The 17,817-nt window shown below is 40.5% G+C and overlaps 1 protein-coding gene across 4 annotated transcripts in view; it reads right to left on the reverse strand.

The window, feature by feature from the left end:
- Positions 1–2,108: 2,108 nt before the first annotated feature.
- Positions 2,109–17,817, reverse strand: part of KCNS3 (potassium voltage-gated channel modifier subfamily S member 3) — a 55,473-nt gene continuing 39,764 nt past the window's right edge. For all 4 annotated transcript variants that reach the window (XM_050754740.1, XM_050754738.1, XM_050754741.1 and 1 more), the window contains exons 2-3: positions 17,213–17,404; positions 2,109–4,116 (exon numbers count right to left, since the gene is read on the reverse strand). In XM_050754740.1, the coding sequence (XP_050610697.1) occupies positions 2,582–4,057 (1,476 nt within the window). In that variant the 5' untranslated portion in view covers positions 4,058–4,116; positions 17,213–17,404 and the 3' untranslated portion in view covers positions 2,109–2,581. The remainder of the gene's footprint in view (positions 4,117–17,212; positions 17,405–17,817) is intronic.

Genomic DNA, 17,817 nt, shown 5'->3' on the forward strand with positions numbered 1-17,817 from the left:
CAGTCAACACAGAAACAGGCAGTGCCTCAGTCCCCAGCCAGCATCCCTGCAAGTGCGTGTTCAGCCACTGACTCAAGCCTTGGAGAAAGAAGGAACCCAGCATGTCACCATGTGGGAATGAAGAAGAGGAGCCCTTTGTGGATAGTGGGGAAACTCAGAGAGGCTAAAATAAACACAACAAGGCACTGCAATTTGTGGCATGGAGGCCTAGGGATGTGGCAGGGATTCTAACTGAAGAGTATGGCAGGGATTGGGCTGAGAAGGAGTTGAGGGAAGGGTTTGCAGCTGGCCAAGCCCAGAGGGAAGCCACCATCGCCACTCATGCCACATAGCAAGCCGCTCTCCAGCAATTAATATGAGACACAGGCAGAAACCCAGTTCCTACACAGGTCCAACTATCAAAGCTCCCCTTAATCTACTTGCTCTCACCAGCGAAGAGACATTTCTAGGCTATTACAGAGCCACAGTTTATGCTTTGTCTGCCATGCAGTGTCCTCAAGGACAGATCCTCAGAGCCTGTTCCAGCTTCAAGGGGCATTCTAGAAAACTGTCTCTGTAAACAAATGTGTCTGATTTCTGGATTAGGAAAGGAAAGATACATAAGCCAGCATTTCCCCCTTTCAGCTCACATCCTTAAAAAGTCAAAGTTTGACAGCATTTGTGGCTCTTTGTCCCTTCAGATGCACTCTGTTCTGATGTTTCCTTAAATCCACTCCCTAACACGGCAGAGCAGGGGGCAGTGAAAAGCACAGGCCCTGGAGTCAGCCTCCTGGGTCCAGAGCCCAAGCCCACTGCTGACTCTTGAACTTTCGCAAGCCACTTTCCCTGCAAACCTTAGTTTCCTCATGCCTTGAACTTATGCAAGTCACTTTCCCTGCAAACCTTGGTTTCCCATTTTAAAATGGGAACAGTAACAAACTTTTCTTCCGGGGTGTTGTAATAAATAAATGCAATTATACAGTTAGCTTATTATTACATTATTATTGCTGCTGTTGTTATTACTATTACTACTGTTACTATTATTACATAAGCAGTCTTCAGTTACCTCACCACTAATTAGAAAATCTTTGATAAAACAAGATCCCAAATTCTATTGCTGTGCCTCAAAACTATAGTTACTCCAATATCAAAAATGCATTTTGGAGAAAAGATTTTTTTAATGAGCAGGGGGTAACACACATGCATGTAATAAACCTCCAGATTTAAAAGTGGCCATAAACACTGTTTAGTTATATCCATCTCAGAAGCCATAGAAACATTAAGAGGAGTGATGAGTCAAAGAGTTACCTATATCTGAAAACGCCCTTCTTTTAATGAAATGCATCTACAAACATAACAAATCCACGTGGCTCTTCCATTGGGAAGATTTCAGGTAAAGAATCCCAAAACCAGCCCCTGGTGGCATGCATGAGAGTCTCCACACGTCTCCAAAATTAACACTTTAGCTAAATTCTCTCCACATGGGATAGAATTGCTCTGCCACTGTCTGAAAATGCATAGGTATGTCTTCTTTCCTTGTGAGAAGTTTCTACACGAGATGCAGAAATTACCATCTCTACGGCTATTGGAAAATGTTGGCTCATTTTATAGCTGCTGGCATAGCTTTTTCCAGAGATTTAAGTTTCACTCCTCTGGTCATAACGAATCACATCTGTGTGTTTGTACAACATTTCTCCCTTCTTCCATTCACTGAAAGTATTCCTGCCTGTGAATGTGTAGGTTTACTCTGCTCTGCAACATTTTTTAGGTAATGAGATTTTGTCTTAGCAGTATACATTATTATAAAATTCAAAATATATACTGAAGAAATATCTGTAAGGGCACACGCTTCATTCATATATGCCAATTTGGAGGGTGTCCCAAACACCTACATGTTTAATCAGTTTATGCTGGACAGCACAATTTAGTCATGGACATGTTCTTCTATCTGCCAACTCCCATCAAGTCTACTGAAAAAAGAGTTAGCATATGCTTGGTACATACCCAAAATTCAAAACGTAAAGAAAGGAGGGCTCTTGGTACTCCAGAAAGAACATTTTTCTTCCAAACCAATCCTGAACATACTAAAATGTAGTTACTCAACATAAAAATACACAACCAAGACATTCTCCATACTGAATTAGGAAGTTTATTAGGCTCCTAATTTCCATGTTTAGAACATGAGCATGGATTGACATGCATTGTCTCATTTTGTGGATCTCACATGCATGTCGTCTCAGTCAGCTGGACCTCTGATTCTACTCATGAGTAATTTAAAGTTAGCTCAATGTGAGTAAATGACAAACACAGAATGATGCATAAGCTGTAGCCACAAACCCCACCCAATGCCATTTGTCTTATATTCCAAAACCATATCACAACTCTCTCGTAAAAAATAAATTTCAGAACAAGGCATTTAATTGACCTCACAGAGAAAAATAAAGACAATTCTATCATTTCAGAATTCAGCAATGAATGTCCAACTATGGCTGAAAGGTACACCCTGAGAATTAAATGATTTTAACGAACCCATTGAGGTTTATAAAGCTGTGTTAACCTAATGTCGGGAAAGGATAAGAGAAACAGGCACAAACACCCCTGCTCATTTTGCTGTGCAATTCTCCAAGGAGGTGGTGTTACAAATGTCCTCATTGTCTTCAATGCTTGAAGCGTCTGTGGAGTCGGGATCGCTCACCACAATGCCTACAGAAGAGAGACTGGTAATGAAGGCATGCATCCGCTGTGCATAAATATCCCTAATGTTAAAGTAAGGTAGCTCATGACACTTCTCTGGTACATCCTCACTGCACTGGTCCACATCAATGTCCTTTTGCTTCTGGTAGTACTTGGAAAACTTGTTGAAGATGATGGTGATGGGAAGGGCCACCACCAAAATGCCACAGATGATGCACGTGCTGGCGATGAGCTTCCCCGCCAAGGTGACTGGGTGGGTGTCTCCATAGCCCACGGTTGTCATGCTGATGGTGGCCCACCACCAGCAGATGGGGATGCTGGTGAGGCTGGATGTGTGGTCATCTTTCTCCACAGAGTAGATAAGCACAGAAAAAATGGAAATGCCCACAGAGAGGAAGAGAAGCAGAAGTCCAACTTCATGGTAGCTGTGCCTCAGTGTGGCACCTAGAGACCGAAGTCCTACTGAGTGCCGGGCAAGTTTTAGAATTCGGAAAATCCTCATAAGCCGTAGGATCTGGACCACCTTGCCCATGTTCTCAATATCCTCACTCTCTTCCTCCTTGGTGTCTACAGCCAACGTGGCATAGAAGGGAATAATGGAGACAAAGTCAATGATGTTCAGAGGGTTTTTCCAGAATTTCTTTTGACAAGGAGCGGCAGCCAGCCGGACGGCAAGCTCCCCGGTGAACCAGGCAATGCACGCGATCTCCACTCCTTCCAGCACTGGATCATCCACTTCTCCATCCTCATTCTGGAACTCCGACATGCTGTGAACGCACATGGCCACGATGGAGGCCAGCACCACGCTCAAGGAGGAGATAGCGATAAGCTTAGCAGACAGGCAGTGTGCTGGGTTCTCCATTCTGATCCAGATTTTCTTACGGAGCTGACCAAATCGCTGTGTGTCAAACTTCTCCAGCTCTTTCTCAAACAGAGACGACTCTTCAAACGAGGAGTCGGTACTCACGTCATGGCTTTTCTGATCCCAGTCCTTCTCGTGGTTTTCCTCTTTGCGTTCCTGGTAGCGATTGCTGCAGCAGGAATCAATGAAGAGCTCGTTGATGCCCCAGTACTCGATCTCCTGGCAGAATGAGAACACGCACAGCTCCTCCATGACGTGCAGCTTCCCCGTGTAATAAAAATTCAAAACATATCTGAACAAGGAGGGATTCCGATCAAAGTAGTATTCCTTATCAGCCACACTGTAATCATCACACAGCTCCAGAATGGCCTCTTCAGAATGGCAAGTAAGCAGCTTCCCCAGTCTGGTGTGAGGAAACCGCAGGAGGGTGCTTTGGTCAACAGACTGCTTAAAGCCCCCCACATTCAGGTTGATAAGTTCCTCGTCCTGTCCAGGGCGATGGAAAAACTCACCAAACACCATGGTGGATACAGGAGGCAGAGTGCTGGCTGGCAAGGGAGACGAGGAAGATCAGGCTGCACCTGGAAAGAGCACAAGATGATATTAGCACTCTGTCCTGCCGTGCCCGGCCAAGCTTATTTTTAATCTGCCCTTTCCAGGATGATGGGCTACATTAAAAGCAAAGCAGGAAATGCAATAAAAATGAATACATTATTATGCATTATGATCAGAAGAAAATCAACACAAAACAGATTTTCCCCCTAAAACCTCAGGATTTTGGGAACCCATTTTCTTTAGGAAAGAGAAAAGATGACAATATAATTTTTATGAACGCTAATTGCCATTTCTGTGTTCATTAAGCATTCAAACTGTACTTCCCAACCTTGCCCCCCAAAATACAATGCAATTTAGCTCACTTACATAATATAAGCATCTCCAGAGATTCAAGCACAGGCTCTTCATGTTTGGGAAAACTCAATTCAGATGTGATAGGCTAGTTGCTGCCAGGCTTGAAGCTCATCCCTTCCCATCCCTGGGGCTTGGTCATGCCCCCAATGCACACATCAAAGGGGGCTCAGCTCAGCTCTTACAAAGGATGTGAGTTTCCCTTTGCGTATCAATGTTTTACTCCTTTAAGAGAAAGCCCTACTCCCTATGTTTGGATGTGGACAATCAAGAGGATATAATTATCTCCCTGTGCTTAAGTACCTTATATCTTAAAGATATCATTACACTTCATGAGATGGTGTTTCAGGAACATCCACATGAAAAGCACCTGACTTGGGAAAACCTCTTTATGGTCATTGCACTATCAGTTTCCTGACACAAACGCGCTCCACCCCCATCTCCTCCTTCCCCTCACAGACAGTCCCCATGTGGCCCTAATCTATAATTATCTTTCCATAGATTGTCTATACTGGGTGAGCACGTGGCCTGTTTTTAGTTCTGACACTAATCAGGATGCACCAGGTCCATTTCTCAGAGAGAAAATAACAGCTTTTGATCCTCACCCAATGCAATGATGCTTCCTCAGAACAGATGATACAAATAAAAGGAGACTGTCATATACTGAGTCCCCACCTGATACTACTGGATGCCTTTACACATTATGTCATTCAGTCCTTCCAACACTATATGGTAGCTGGAAGAAAAATGGGTACTGCTCTCAGACTCTCTAGGTACATAATAGGTAAATGGTGGAGCCAAGATTTAAACCCAGGTTGAATTAATTCCAAAGTCCAGGTTCTCTCCACTACATAGACTTCCCCCACCTTCTTCCTTTTTATAATCTAATAATCCAACGTGAGGCATGCTATGTGAGAGGTCAGTCAAGCATCTTTGGGATTACTGAGAAAAAAGCAGTGACCTTAGCTGGAGAAGCTTCATAGCAGAGGTAATATGTAGCTCAAAGGTTCAAGTGGAGTCCACCTGATATGGTTTGGCTCTCTGTCCCCACCTAAATCTCATGTTGAATTGTGATCCTGTGTGTTGGAGGTGGAGCCTGGTGGCTGGATCATGGAGGTGGTTTCTAATGGCTTAGCATCATCCCCCAAGTGCTATCTCGTGATAGAGTTCTCATGAGACCTGGTTCTTTCAAAGTGTGTAGCATCTCCCCCTTCACTCTCTCTCTCTCTCCTACTCTGCCATGTAAGACATGCTGGCTTCCCTTTTGCCTGCTGCCAGGATTGTAAATTTCCTGAGGGCTCCCCAGTCATGCCTCCTGTACATCCTGCAGAACTGTAAGTCAATTAAATCTTTATAAATTACCCAGTCTCAGGTAGTTCTTTATAGCAGTGTGAGAACAGACTAACACACCACCAAACTGAAAGGAAAAGGACATTCCCACCAGAGGCATCAAAGGGTAGACAGAAGCTAGATTGTGAAGGACCCTGCACATCAGTCCAAAGAATCTGGATTTTATTCTGTCAGCAAGATCACTAAAGGGTCTTAATCAACAAGTGGACATAGCTATGTTTGTGACTGTGACTTAGAAAGCCACCAATGACAGCAGCATGAAAGCTGCATGGGGCAAAAGCTGGGCCCAAGAAGACAGGGCTGCAATAGAACAGGTTAGGGGTGGCAAGGACATGGACACACACAGTGGCATGCATAGAAAGAGGAAGTGATAAACTCAGAAGAAGTTTATAAGATAGAATCTACAGGATTTGGTAACTGACTGGAAAAAAAAAAAAAGGACAAGGAAGCAGAAAGGCCAAAGGAGGATGTGTTTTCTAGTCTGTAAAAGTGGGCAGACAGTAACACCATCAAAGGGAGCAGAAAGGCCAGAAAAAAATCTCTTTCCCCTTATGTTTATGGAAAGGCAAGGTTGTCTGCAAGAGAACAAATTCCTCCTCTGAAAAAAAAGAAAGGAAATAATAAAGATTAACATGCAAATAAATAAATGGAGAATAAAATTAAAAACAGAAAAAAAATCAACAAAGCCATTGGTCATTTAAGGCAATCAACAAAATTGACAAATCTTTAACGAGGCTAATCAAGAAAAACTGAAATTACTTTGAGAGGGCAAGACAGATGGATCATTTGAGGCCAGGAGTTCAAGACCAGCCTGGTGAACATGGCAAAACCCCATCTCTACAAAAAATACAAAAATTAGCTGGGCATGGTGTCATGCATGTCTAGTCTCAGCTACACGAGAGGCTGAGGCATGAGAATCACTTGAACCCAGGACGGGGAGGCTGCAGTGAGCTGAGATCGCACTACTACACTCCATCCTCAGTGACAGAGTCAGACTCTGTCTCAAAACTTAAACAAAACAAAGGAAAATAAAAAAATGAGAGAAGATTCAAATTAGCAAAATCAGCAATGAAAGAACAACACCACTATTGACCTTACAAAATGAAAAGAACTATAAAGGAATACTATGAACAATCATATGTTCACAAATTAGATAACCTTGATGAAGTGTACGAATTGCTAGTGTCGACAAAAAGAGTCAAACTCTGTAAAATACTTAAAGAGATTTATTTTGAGCCAAATACGAGTGACCAATAGCCTGTGACATAGCCCTCAGGATATCCTGAGAACATGTACCCAAGGTTGTTGGCCTACAACTTGGCTATATACATTTTAGGGAGACACAAGAAATCAATCAATATATGTAAAATGTACATTGATTCTGTCCAGAAAGCCCAGAAAACTGGTAGCTGAGGTGGGGGAGCTTCCAGGCCATAGGTAGATTCAAAGATTGTCTGATTGGCAATTGGTTGAGAGTTAAGTTATTGTCTGATATGGTTGGGCTTTGTATATCCACCCAAATCTCAACTCCAATTGTGATCCCCAAGTGTCAAGAAAGAGAACTGGTGGGAGGTGATTGGATCATGGGGTGGTTTCCCCATGCTCTTCTTGTAATAGTGAGTGAGTTCTCACAAGATCTGATGGTTTTATTAGGAGCTCTTCCCACTTTGCTCATCTCTCATCTGCTGCCATGTAAGACATGCCTGTTCCCCTTCTATCAGGATTGTAAGTTTCCTGAGGCTTCCTCAGCTCTGCAGAACTGTGAGTCAATTAAACGCCTTTTCTTTATAAATTACCCAGTCTCGTGTATGTCTTTATAGCAGTAAGAAAATTGAATAATACTGTAAATTGGTACCACAGAGACTGGGGTACTCCTACAAAGATACCCCAAACTGTGGAAGCAACTTTGGAACTGGGTAACAGGCAGAGGCTGGAACAGTTTGGAGGATTCCAAAGAAGACAGGAAGATGTGGAAAAGTTTGGAACTTCCCAGAGACTTGTTGAGTGGTTTTGGCCAAAATGCTGGTAGTGATATGGACAATAAGCCCAGGCTGAAGTGGTCCCAGATGGAGATGAAAAACTTATTGGGACCTGGAACAAACACTCAGTCTTGCTATGCTTTAGCAAAGACAGTAGTGGCATTTTCCCCCTGCTGTAGAGATCTGTAGAACTTTGAACTTGAGAGAGATGATTTAGGGTATCTGGTGGAAGAAATTTCTAAGCAACAAAGTATCCAAGATGTGACCTGGGTGCTCTTAAAAACATTCCATTTTACTCATTCACAAAAGATCATTTGAAATTGGAACTTTTGTTTAAAAGGGAAGCAGAGCATAAAGGTTTGGGAAATTTGGAGCCTGATGATGCAATAGAAAAGAAAAACCCATTTTCTGAGGAGAAATTCAAGCTGGCTGCAGAAATTTGCATAAGTAACCAGGACCTGAATGTTAACTGCCAAGACAATGGGGAAAATTTCTCCAGGGCATGTCAGAGGTCCTGGCGGCAGCCCCTTTCATCACAGGCTTAGAAGCCTAGGAGGAAAAATGGTTTCATGGGCTAGACCCAGGGCCCCACTGCTCTGTGCAGCCTTGGGACATGGCACCCAGCATCCCAGTCATTTCAGCTCCAGTCATGGCTATAAGGGACCATGGTATAGCTCAGACCATGGTTTCAGATGGTGCAAGCCCCAAGCCTTGGTGACTTCCACATAGTCTTGGGCCTGTGAGTGGATAGAAGTAAGAATTGAGGTTTGGGAACCTCTGCCTAGATTTCAGAGGATGTATGGAAATGCCTGGAAGTCCAGGCAGAAGTTTGCTGCAAGGGCAAAGCCCTCATGGAGAACCTCTGCTAGGGCAGTGCAGAAAGGAAATGTCGGGTTAGAGTATCACATGGAGTCCCCACTGGGGCACTGCCAAGTGGAGCTGTGAGAAGAGAACCACCTACTGTCCTCCTGACCCCAGAATGGTAGATCCACTGACAGCTTGCACTATGCACCTCGAAAAGCCACAGACACTCAACACCAGTCCATGAAAGCAGCTGGGAAGAGGGCTGTACCTTGCAAAGCCATAGGGGTGGAGCTGCCCAAGACCATGGGAGCCCACCTCTTGCATTACTGTGACCCAGATGGGAGACATGGAGTAAAAGGAGATCATTTAGGAGCTTTAAGATTTAATGGCTCCCCTGATGGGTTTCAGACTTACCCCTTTGGGGCCAATTTGTTTTGGGGCCAAAACAATCCTTTGTTTTGGCCAATTTCTCCCATTTGGAATGGGAGCATTTATCCAATGCCTGTACCTCCATTATATCTTGGTAGTAACTAACTTGCTTTTGATTTTAGAGGCTCCTAGTTGGAAGGACTTGCCTTGTCTCAGATGAAACTTTGGACTTGGACTTTTGAATTAATGTTGAAATGAGTTAAGACTTTGGGGGACTGTTGGGAAGGCATGATTGGTTTTAAACATGAGGATATGAGATTTGGAAGGGGCCAGAGGTAGAATGATATGGTCTGGCTTTTTGTCCCCACCCTTGAATTGTAATCCCCATGTGTCAAGGGAGAGACCTGGTAAGAGGTAACTGGATCATGGGGGCAGTTTCTCCCATGCTGTTCTCATGATAGTGAGTGAGTTCTTACAAGGTCTGATGGTTTGATAAGAGGCTCTTTTCTCTTCTCTCACCACTCTCTCTTGCCTGCCACCATGTAAGACATGCCTCTTCCCCTTCCACCATGATTGTAATTTTCCTGAGACTCCCCCAACCCTGCGGAACTGTGAGTCAATTAAATCTCTTTTCTTTATAAATTACCCAGTATTGGGTATGTCTTTATAGCAATGTGAAAACAATACATTGTCTAAAGACTTACAATCAATAGGAATGTCTGGGTTAAGATAAGCAGCTGTGAAGACCAAGGTTTTATCATGCAGATGAAGCCTCCAGGTAGCAACTTCAGAGAGAATAGATGGTAAATGTTTCTTATCGGAATTAAAGAGACTACACTATCAGTCCTAAGGTTTGTGTTGATGTTAATGCTGGTAAGCTTTTCCTGAATTTCAAAAAAGAGGAGGGTATCATGAAGCATGTCTGACCTCTCCTTCTCATCATGGTCTGAACTCATTTTTCAGGTTAATTTTGGAATGCCCTTGGCCTAGAGGAGGGGTCCATTCAGATAGTCAGGAGGGTTTAGAATTTTATTTTTAGTTTACACTAGAAAGACATGATCTACACAAACTAACTCAAGAAGAAAAAGGAAATCTGAATAAACCTATTTATTAACAAGTAAAGATACAGAATTTGCAATTTAAAAAATGTTCTTATGGAAAGCTCACGTACAGATAGCTTTGCTGGTGAATTCTACCACAATTACCACCAATCTTTCACAAACCCTCCCAAAAATTAGAAGAGAAAGGCATACTTCCCAGCTCCTTCTATGAAGCTAGTATTATCCTAATACCAAAATTAGAAAAAGACATCACAAGAAAACTACAGGCCAGTATCCCTTATGAATACAGATGAATAAATCCTCAACAAAACATCAGCAAACCAAATCCAGCAACATATAAAAAGAATTATATACCATGAGTAGTGGGATTTATCTCAGGAATTTAAGGTTAACTTAACATGTAAATCAATCAAGGTAATATAAATACTAAAGAAATAATGAAAATGACATTATCATCTCAAAAGATGCAGAAAAAGCATTTGAAAAAATCTAGCACTCTTTTGTGATTTAAAAAAAAACTCAAAAACTAAGAATAGAACAGAACTCCTCCAATTTGATAAAGAGCATCTATGAAAAACCCACAGCTAAAAACATATTTAATGATAAAAGACGAAAAGCATTTCTCTTAAGATGAGGAACAAAACATGAATGTCCAATCCCACCACTTCTATTCAACATCATACTGGAAGTTCTAGTCAGGGAAATTAGGCAAGAAAAAGAAAGAAAATGCATCCAGACTGAAAAGGAAAAGTTAAACTACTTCTATTTGCAGATGATATGATCTTGTATATAGAAAATCCTATGGAATATATATACAAAAAAAATTATAACTAATAAATAAGTTCAGCAATTTTGCAGGATACTAGATTGATATACAAAAAACTCTATCTCTGTATACTAGCAATAAGAAAATACAAATATGAATTAAGAAAACAATCACATTTTCAATAGCATCCAGAAAAATAAAATATTTAGAAATAAATTTAACAAAAGTGGCATAAACCTGTAAAATGAATACTACAAAATGTTGTTGAAAAAATTAATGAAGAAATAAATGAATAGAAAGACACCCAATGTTCATGGATTAAAAGACTTGCTATTGTTAAATGGTAATACCCTTTAAATTAATTCATAGATTAAATACAATTCCTATAAAAATCCTAGCTGCCTTTATTCAGAAATTGACAAATTGATTCTAAAATTCTAAAATTTCAGAAATTGACAAATTGATTCTTAACACACTTGTCAAAAACCAATCAATAAACTGAAAAATAAGCCCATATGGGCTTTTTGATTGATTTTTGACAAGTGTGTCAAGACAATTCAACAGGGGTAAGAACAGTCTTTTCGATAAATAGTATTGGAACAACTGGATAGCCACATGCAAAAAAAAAACCTAAATTGTATATGTATCCCACACTATATATAAAAATTAACTTTAAATATATCAAAGGCCTGAATGTAGGTGCTAAAATTATAAAACTCTTAGAAGAAAATATTAACATAAATTTTCATGACCTTGAGGTAGGGAATGACTTCCTAGCTATAACACTAAAATTACAGTAAAATAAAGAAAAAATAGTTAAATTGACTTTATCAAAATGTAAAATGCACTTCAAAGGACACTATCAAGTCAAAAGACAAGTATCAAGAAAACAAAAAGACAACCCACAAAATAGAAGAAAATATTTGCAAATCATATATCTGATAAGGATATAGTATCCAGAATAAAGAACTCTTACAACTCAATAATAAAAAGACAAATAAACTCCTTTAAACTAGGCAAATAATTTTGATAGACATTTCTATGAAAACATATAAATGGCCAAAACGTACTTGAAAAGATGCTCAACATCATTAGACATTAGGAAAAGGCGAATCAAAATTACAATGAGATACCACTTCATACCAGTATGATGGCTATAGTCAAAAACTAATAATAATGCAAGTGTTGTATTATGATACATCAGGTGTTGGCAGGGATGTGGAGAAAGTGGAACCTTTGTGTGTCACTGGAAGTAATGTAAAATAGTACAGCCATTTTAGAAACAGTCTAGGCCCATTCCTCAAAAAGTTAAACAGAGTTACCACATGACCCAGCAATTCCATTCCTGGGTATAGTCCCAAGAGAACCGAAAACATATGTTCAAACAAAAAATGTATGTAATGTTCATAGCAGCATTATTCATAATAGCCAAAAAGGGGAGATAATCTAAATGTCCACCAAGGAATGAAGTTCTGACACAGACTACAACCTGGATCAACTTTGAAAACATTATGCTAATGAAAAAAGCCTACTAAAAAAAAAGACAATAAAAGATCATATATTGTATGATTCCATTTATAGCAAATATCCAGAATAGTCAAAACTATAGAAACAGAAAATAGGTTAGTGGTTGCTGGGGGCTGAGGGTAGGGGAGATGAGTACTATTAATGGATTTGGGTTTCATTTGGGGGTGATAAATATGTCTTGGAATTGGAAAGTTGTACAGTCATGAATATACCAAGAACCACTGCATTAAACACATTTTTTAAAAGGTAGATTTTTGCTGTATTCAAAGCATATCTCAATAATATTGTCATTTAAAAAGGGATTCCATCCCAGCACTTTGGGTGGCCAAGGCAGGAGGATCACTTGAGCCCAGGAGTTTGAGACCAGCCTTGGCAACACACTGAGACTCCATTTCTATTTATTATTTTTAAAATTATGATAAAAATAAGTGAATAAATAAATAGGGATTCTAGATAATAATTAAAAAAAGAAATAATAGAATTAAAATCTTGCCATTTTGTAACTCATAATAAAATAATAGATCTAGGCAATGATCATCAATGGCTGATAAAATCCAGATAAAAAGCTGATGGGGAATCATAACAGAGATCAGAGTTACAATATCTGAACCCACTAATCAAGCCTAATGTAACAAAATAACTAGATTTTACTGAAACAAAATAAATATTTTAGAGGAATATGTTCAATAATACCAAAGGGGTGCAATCAGCAAAATCAAGACTGGGAAACCTTACAGGACAAATGACACAGATCAAATAAGAGGCATACAAAGCCAATATACAGACTTTGTATAGATCCTAATTCTAACAAGCCAAATGTTTAATATATATACATATGTATATTTATTTTTTTCATATATATATATACACACACACACATGAAAATCAGGGACTTTTGAAAACTGATATGGTCTGGCTCTGTGTCCCCACGCAAATCTCATGTCAAACTATAATCCCCAAGTGTCAGGGAGGGGCCTGGTGGGAGGTGACTGAATCATGGGGGCAGATTTCCCCTTGCTTTTTTCATGATTGTTAGTGAGTTCTCACAAGATCTGGTTGTTTGAAAATGTGTAGCATCTCCCACTTCACTCTCTCTCGCTCTCCTGCTTCACCATGGTAAGATGTGCTTGCTTCCCCTTCGCCTTCCGCCATGATTTTAAGTTTCCTGAGGCTTTCCCAGCCATTCAGAACTCTTAATCAATTAAACCTCTTTCACTTATAAATTACCCAGTCTCACTTAGTGCTTTATAGCAATGTGAGACTGAACTAGTACAAAAATCAACTAGATACTTGATATTATTAAAAAGTTATTGTTAATTTTTTAGTGTCCCAATAGTAATATAATTATGTTCTTAAAAGGAAACCCTTATCTTTTGGAAATACATACTAAAATATTTATTGATAAAATTACACAACATTGGGGATTGATTTCATAATAATACATGGAAAGGCAGGAGCACTGATCATACAAGATGGCTATGAGTTAATCACTGTTGCAGCAGGAGACAGGTAGGCACACAGGAGTTTAACATACTATTTTATTTTTGTACATGTTAAAATTCTCCACTAAAAATGTTTTCAGAAAAATGTACTAAGCATCTTTTTTCAGGCTATGCACTGTGGAAACTGCTTTCATATACACTATTATTCACTCTTTTATTCTCAACAACTGGTGCAGTACATAGACACTAGCAGGCAATGAGTACATGTAACTGAATGAATGAATCATTTTCTTTAATTCTCTAACAGCCCTAAGTTGTAGACCTTAGACTCCCGTGTTGCAAATGGGGACATCTGAGGCTCAGAATTTGCCCAACGTTGTCCAGCTTTTACTGGGCAGATTCTTTTCACGATGCCTCAAATATGAGTATTTGAAGATTTTTTTTAAGTGGGAGGAGGTAGAGACTGGCTGATGTTCTCATTTGCATATTATGTCAGCCATACTGTAAGGACATTGACGTTCACACACTGAAGTCACATGGGGTCTCAAATGAGACGCATCTGAGGGTACAGTGGCATTGGCCACAAAGTAGAAGACCCAACTGCTATTTTCATTCTCTTCTTAAAGCTAAACTTAGCTTCACTGTATTGATTTTCCTCCCTACTATCAACCCAAATCACTCGTGGTGAGAACACTATATATACAGTATTTGACCACTTTGTCCCTCTTGGTGTTTATAAGGTTGAAAAGAAGAAAAATATGTCAAAAATCCAAGATACTCACTGGCAGCTTAAAATAAAAACTACCATTGATTCAGTTGCTTCCAACTGGCACCCTGTAAAGCTTTTTCAAAGCCATTAACCTCTTATTTGCCTCCTCTTGGTCCACTTCCTGCTCTTGTTGCTTCATGCTCTCAAACTCACCTAAGAAAATATTCTCAAAATTGTGTCTTTTCAAGGCTGACTCATACACATACACACAAGCTCATGACTGTCTCTGATAATGCACCTGCTTTGCTCAGAAAAGTAATGAAAGTATTATAATACAAGCCAATTTTTCTTACTGGACAGAACTGCTTTTTGGTATCAATTTCATAAAAGTAAATAAAAACCCAGATTTGTTTTTCCTTCTTGTTTTGTACATGTCCAAAAATCTATATTAATCCTCTTACATCAAAGAAAAAAATACACCATTTTCAGTATTTAACACTGCCTTCTTTTTGGAACATTATTCTAAGAGTTTTCTTTTGTTCTATTAAATTTAAAAAGAAAGCTCATTTCAATTTTTTTAAAGAGTAGGTCATGCTAAATTCAGTTTCTGGTCATGCCATGTGGTGATATACAAAATGGGAAAACCAAGCAAATGTAAACAGAATTAGAAACCTAAACTCAATCTATACCCATGTCTCCTCCTTACCACCCTCCTACCAGGCGCCTCCCAGGTAAAAGTCTTCTCTTACAGCATTGTCTGAGCATGGCGAGGCTCCTACATGGAACCATTACCTCCAGTAGCTTTCCAAGTGGTGCAGCCCAGTCCACTGAGAAGGCTTTCTGTAAAGCGTAAGCCCCACTGGCCAAACAGGCAGGCAAGAAAACTCGCTGCCAGGTCTGTTCTGCACTTGACATGTTCTGACATCATGGGCCACAGTCAGACAGCACACCAATGACACAGGTCCAGAAAGTTTGCAGGGTCCCAGGGTGCTCTATTTCAGAGCATTCATAAACTGAATGCAACGTTAAAACGTTGAACTTAACAAAACAAAAACTGTGTCCTCTTATTCATGCTGAATTATCAGCAGCAACTAGCAAAAAAGAGGGAAAGACTAGGATTCTGAAAACTTGTGTCTGAGCTCCCTCTTCTTATGTGCATGACCTTGGGCAGGTGAAGCCTTGATCTATAGAAGGAGATTATAAACCCACCTTGAGGATAAAATAACAAATGTAAAAGTCTTTTGAAACCATAAAGCATGAGACACATGTAAAACTGTATTCCAAAAATAAAAGATTGATATAACGGTATTTCTACCTTCCCCCACTTCCTTCCTCTATTCCCTTCCCTTCTCTTACTCCCACCAACTGGTACAATCACATTAAAGTTGTACTCACTCCCTCTGGATCTGTATTTAGTGTGACTGCTACTCTCTGGAAACTCCAGGGATCTCTGTAATTCACACAGCTCATCGCCAAGCAGAGAGCTGCTCAGAAGGCTGAGTGATTTAGTGAGCCAAGCAGCCAGAAAGCTGTCCTTTTTGTAAAAAGCAAAGAATCATAGATGATAGCTTTTCAAACAGAAACAGGAAAAACCTGGACTTTGCCACAAGAGGGGCCCCTAGCCCTGCTGCAAATACTCCATCACATCTCCAACTGAGCCAGGTTGCTTGGAATCATGCACATATAGAGGTCTGTCATGGGAAAGCTCTGTTGCCCAGAGGGGGGAGTTTTGGAGAATTTAGGCCCAGGCCAAATTAATGGTTCTCCCTTCTCTACCTCCCCACTGTATTCACCCTCTCCCACAGCTCATTTGTGTACACCTTGATTTTAGCACATATCACAAGGCGTTATGATGTTATCTACAATTCTCCTTATTCCCCACAAGTCTGACTGTTGCTCAGTCTAGACTCCAAGCTCCGCTGTGGAAGGAACCATGTATCATCCTCTTACAGCTATAGCCCCTTATGCTAAGTGCTGCCCATAATCTAGTAAAAGATACTTGCTTTTATCTGGAGGAATTAACAAAAGCTGTTACTACTTTTGTCAAAGAGCTAACAGAATGATCTAGAACAGGCATGGCAAAATTAAATACCTCCGGCGACCAAACAAGTCAAACAAATGAGATGGCTGGGGATGGTGGTGAACTGTCCCCACTTATCTAAGAGGCAGAGGCTACTCAGCACTGGAATCCTTTTTAGGAACAGAGGCCCAGTATAGACGTATCATTCGGTCTTCCCAGGAGAACCTGGAAACCCTGATCCTTATGTGCAATATCTCAAGTTTAGTTAGAATTGATCCAACATGTTTTAAGCATTATGTGGCTCAAACAAAGATGTGCCTCTGGGCCAGGTACATCTGATGAGCTACCCAGTCTGTGACGTAAGCCAAACTCTGACCAATTCCAGTCCACAACATACATTTTAAGCCAGACTGGCTAACATGAACACAAATGGTATCTAGTTACAATAGCAGTAGTGTCATTCTCTCAAGTCTGAACTATAAATGTCAAAAAGGGAGAGGGAGGAAATGTGAAACACGGCATTTTCTAAAGCTGTCCAGTGGTGTCCCTTAATGTAACTCCAATCTAATCCTTCAAGACCAACACTTTTCTTCCCATAGTCGTCTGTCCCAACTGCCCAATCGATTTGACCATCCATCAGAAGAGTCTAACTTTCATCTTTCTCACTACACTGGAAGGCTCATTCTCATCCTGCTTTGATAAATAATGGTGCTTGAGAAAATAAGATAGAATGGCAACTCTTACCCTTGAGGTGGAGATGCCACACGCTCTGCCTTCATCCTGCCCGGTGGGACGTCCATCATCATCCAAGACGCTCTGCCCTTCTCAGCACACTGGAATGTGTGGTGCACATAGGCATTTGGTGGCCAAAAAGAAGGGAAGAATCCTGTTCTCTGGTTGTACAGGCCAAAGCAATCACTGGAAAATCACTCTCACCTGCAGAAAAAACCATCAGCCAAGCTGTAACTGCAAGGAACAAATACACCCAAGACATTCTATCTCAGGATCAGCACTCTGGGCACTTTGCTGATGAGACTCAAATCTGAAAGCCCCACCTAATTCTCAGCATGTGGAGGGTGGTCTCTTTCCCCTGTGGAACCATCACTGCCAGTGGACACGTGCTAGGTTTAAGGATCCTCGGAACTCAACAGTAGTGAAAGTCTTAGAACTCGTCTACTGGCAGAGGCCACTAAAACATCTAAAGACAAAATCAGGCACTATAATTAGGGCTGCAGTTACCTACTCCCACAAGGTTTCTTACAGAAGTGTTATTCTCCCAGCTAATTCATCAAGGATATACTTGTAAGCTTCTAAATGAATGCATTCTAATCCATTTCAAAATCCAACTT

The sequence above is a fragment of the Macaca thibetana genome, chromosome 13 (assembly GCF_024542745.1).
Source record: "Macaca thibetana thibetana isolate TM-01 chromosome 13, ASM2454274v1, whole genome shotgun sequence".
NCBI lineage: Eukaryota > Metazoa > Chordata > Mammalia > Primates > Cercopithecidae > Macaca > Macaca thibetana.